The 2,719-nt window shown below is 49.8% G+C and overlaps 1 protein-coding gene across 1 annotated transcript; it reads right to left on the reverse strand.

Annotated features, from left to right (window-relative positions):
• Positions 1–1,926: 1,926 nt before the first annotated feature.
• Positions 1,927–2,712, reverse strand: LOC135980195 (interferon-inducible GTPase 5-like; the record flags this gene model as incomplete). The annotated part of the gene is made up of 1 exon (XM_065580244.1): positions 1,927–2,712. A coding segment is annotated over one exon (786 nt), but the record flags the coding sequence as incomplete, so codon positions are not given.
• Between the last annotated feature and the right edge of the window lie 7 nt (positions 2,713–2,719).

Consider the following 2,719-nt stretch of genomic DNA (forward strand, 5'->3'; position numbering starts at 1 on the left):
CACCTTCCATATCACCGTCCTCTTAGGAGCTTCCTCAACTGTTGCAGGAACTACTCGGAGAAACCTGCAGATGAAAGCCTCAGTGCGCTCTCCCCACGCGAACTCCCAGGCAAACTCCTGCTGTTAGCCTCTGCTGTTCGCCGCTCAGCTGGTTCGCTGCTGACTCATGGGTAGGCCATCCATGGTCGTTAATCGCTAGGTTCCAAATGTCTGAGCAATTCGAGTGGCCTTTGTCTTCTCAGACTCTCCATGGGCTTGGGGCTCCAGGCTCTAAACAGCTAGACATCAGTCACGTCTGTATCGCTGGGTCTCTGCAATGAGCAAACAACCTTTTCCCACTACCTAGTTAACCAAGCACCATATGGGGAAACTGAGGCACACACAATATTAATACAAAATATTATGGAACATTCACACATCGTCACATGCTTGATGTTCAGAAATGCCTCTGGCCACTAAGAACAATCAGAAGAATTTATTTAATTTGTCATTTTTCATCTTTCAGTTAGAATGGTTCGCTCTCGCACAGCACGAGATCTGGGATACCCAGATCAAAAGTGCTGTGCTTTCCAAAAGGAATCAGCATCAGTACCCCAATTTACAGAGAAAAACTGAGGCCCAAAGTCTAGAAGGGACTCGCCTGGGGTCATCCAGCAGGTCAGTGGCAAAGTTGGGACTAGAACCTAGATTGCTAGATTCCCACTCACCACAGGATCACACAGCTGTCTCTTTACAGTATAATACCCTTTCTGCTCCAGTCCCCACTGTCTACTCACCAGTATCCTTTAGTCCCATGTGTCTCATGTCTGGGGTGTGTCGGTCCCCCATTGTGACAGAAAATACCAGTGTTCACACCCTACAGACTATTGTAAGAGTGTCTGTACAAGGTATGCCTTGTGAGGTATCAGTTAAAAACTGATAACTTGCTGATCGGTAACATCATGGCAAAATTAACGTAGCAGCGTTATATGTAAAGTTATGGACATAATCTGAAATCATGACTGAAGTGTGTTTCCCAGATTAGTCTGGGGAGTGGCTAAACAATTCCTCAGAGACAAAGGGCAAACTGACTCCTCAGCCATCTGTCAACAAGGCTGATGAACATACCTGCTAAGTGGCCATTCTTTGGCGAGGAAGGGGGCAGGGACAAAAATCTACAGCGTAGCAAAGAAACAGCCTGAAATTTTCTTTCTCTACCAGCCTGCCTGTCGCCTGGCTCCCAGCTGGAAATGCTTCTCAAAGGGGGTCAGGACTAGAAAAAGAAGGGGTGGGTACCCCAAGACACCCCTCGTCTCACTCCCTGTCTGTCTCTGGCATCATACCTAAGAAGACAAAGGAGAACAGCCGTTGGACTCCAGGGGAGAGCTCCTGATCTGAGAGTTCGGTCAGTAATCTGCTGGAGCATGCGGTGAGAAACTTTGCTTGAATCTAATACAGTTTGGTAAATTAAACACTAGTAAGTGTTTTATCTTTATTTTTCTTGTAACCATTTTTGACTTTTATGCCTCACTGCTTGTACTCACTTAAAATCTGTCTCTGGTTTACATCTAATGGAGCTCCTCACAGCTTTAAACTATGTATGTACAATGGAGTTCTTCCCAGTTTACACCAGAGTTATGCCCATTTTACAATTAGGTGTTTACTGGTAGTGGCGATACCCCCAGTTTATGACAACATATTTACAATGGATTTACGGTTTGCGCCAGTGTCAGTGAGAGCAGAACCAGATCTGATATTTGAGGTTTAAAAAGCAAAGTAACTGCAACAGAATCTTTAGAAATTCATTGCTGTATTTTCTATCCAGCTAGGGAATGAAATTCTGACATTTGGTAGGAAGCTCGGGGGATTTCCTGGGGATGTCGGGGTCCTGTCTCCACTTTCCCTCCCTAGAAGGTGTCTTGATCTTTCTCTCTCCTCCTCTCTGGCTCATTTCTCAGCATCCACCTGGAAGGCTTTGATCAGCACCCTCTGGACACTGGCAGTCACCTCATCCATGAAACTCCTCAGCATCTTGTAAGCGGTGGCAAAAGACAGTGCTCCAGAGGCCATGGAGCCCAGCACAGGGACAGAGCGCAGCACCTCCTTGGATAGCTTTGGCACCTTGCCACCTGCCTGTATCAGCAGCTGCACCACCAGGCTGTTGGAGATCTCCTGGGCCAGTGGTGCCTCGATAACAGCCTTCATCTGTCCCACCGGCTGCCCCACTTTTGCTGCCAGCTTCTCCAGAGAGTCGTCATCCAGGCCAAAGCTCTTGCAGTAACCTTGCAGGGTCCTGGCCAGGATGTCCACATCGCAGGAGATCAGGAGCCCTGGGATGGGCGCGGCGTGGACACCACAGGCCATGGTGGAGACCAGCCACATCTGCTTCAGCATGGCAGCCTTCTTCTTCTCCAGGATGTGCAGGGAGATGTTGGGCAGGGCCATCAGGAAGGCGTGCCGCTTGTGGTGGCTCAGCTCCCTCTCCAGCGTCTCCCCCAGGAGGTGAAAGTCGTACTTGCTGAGATCAAAAGCCGAGAGGAGGAAGACCTGGGGCGAGCGGATGCCTTGGGCCCGCAGACCCTCCAGGCAGTTCTGCCGGATCTCCTGCAGCACCCCCACCTCGCTGTAGCTGGATGGCCGGCGCCTGAGGGAGGAATCCAGGTCCATGTCCACCTTGGAGCGGACGAAGTAGAAGTTCTTGTCCATAGCCTGGATGTGGCGGGCCATAGCAGCGTGGTTG

The sequence above is a fragment of the Chrysemys picta genome, unplaced genomic scaffold (genome assembly GCF_011386835.1).
Source record: "Chrysemys picta bellii isolate R12L10 unplaced genomic scaffold, ASM1138683v2 scaf2173, whole genome shotgun sequence".
In the NCBI taxonomy this organism is placed as follows: Eukaryota; Metazoa; Chordata; order Testudines; family Emydidae; genus Chrysemys; species Chrysemys picta.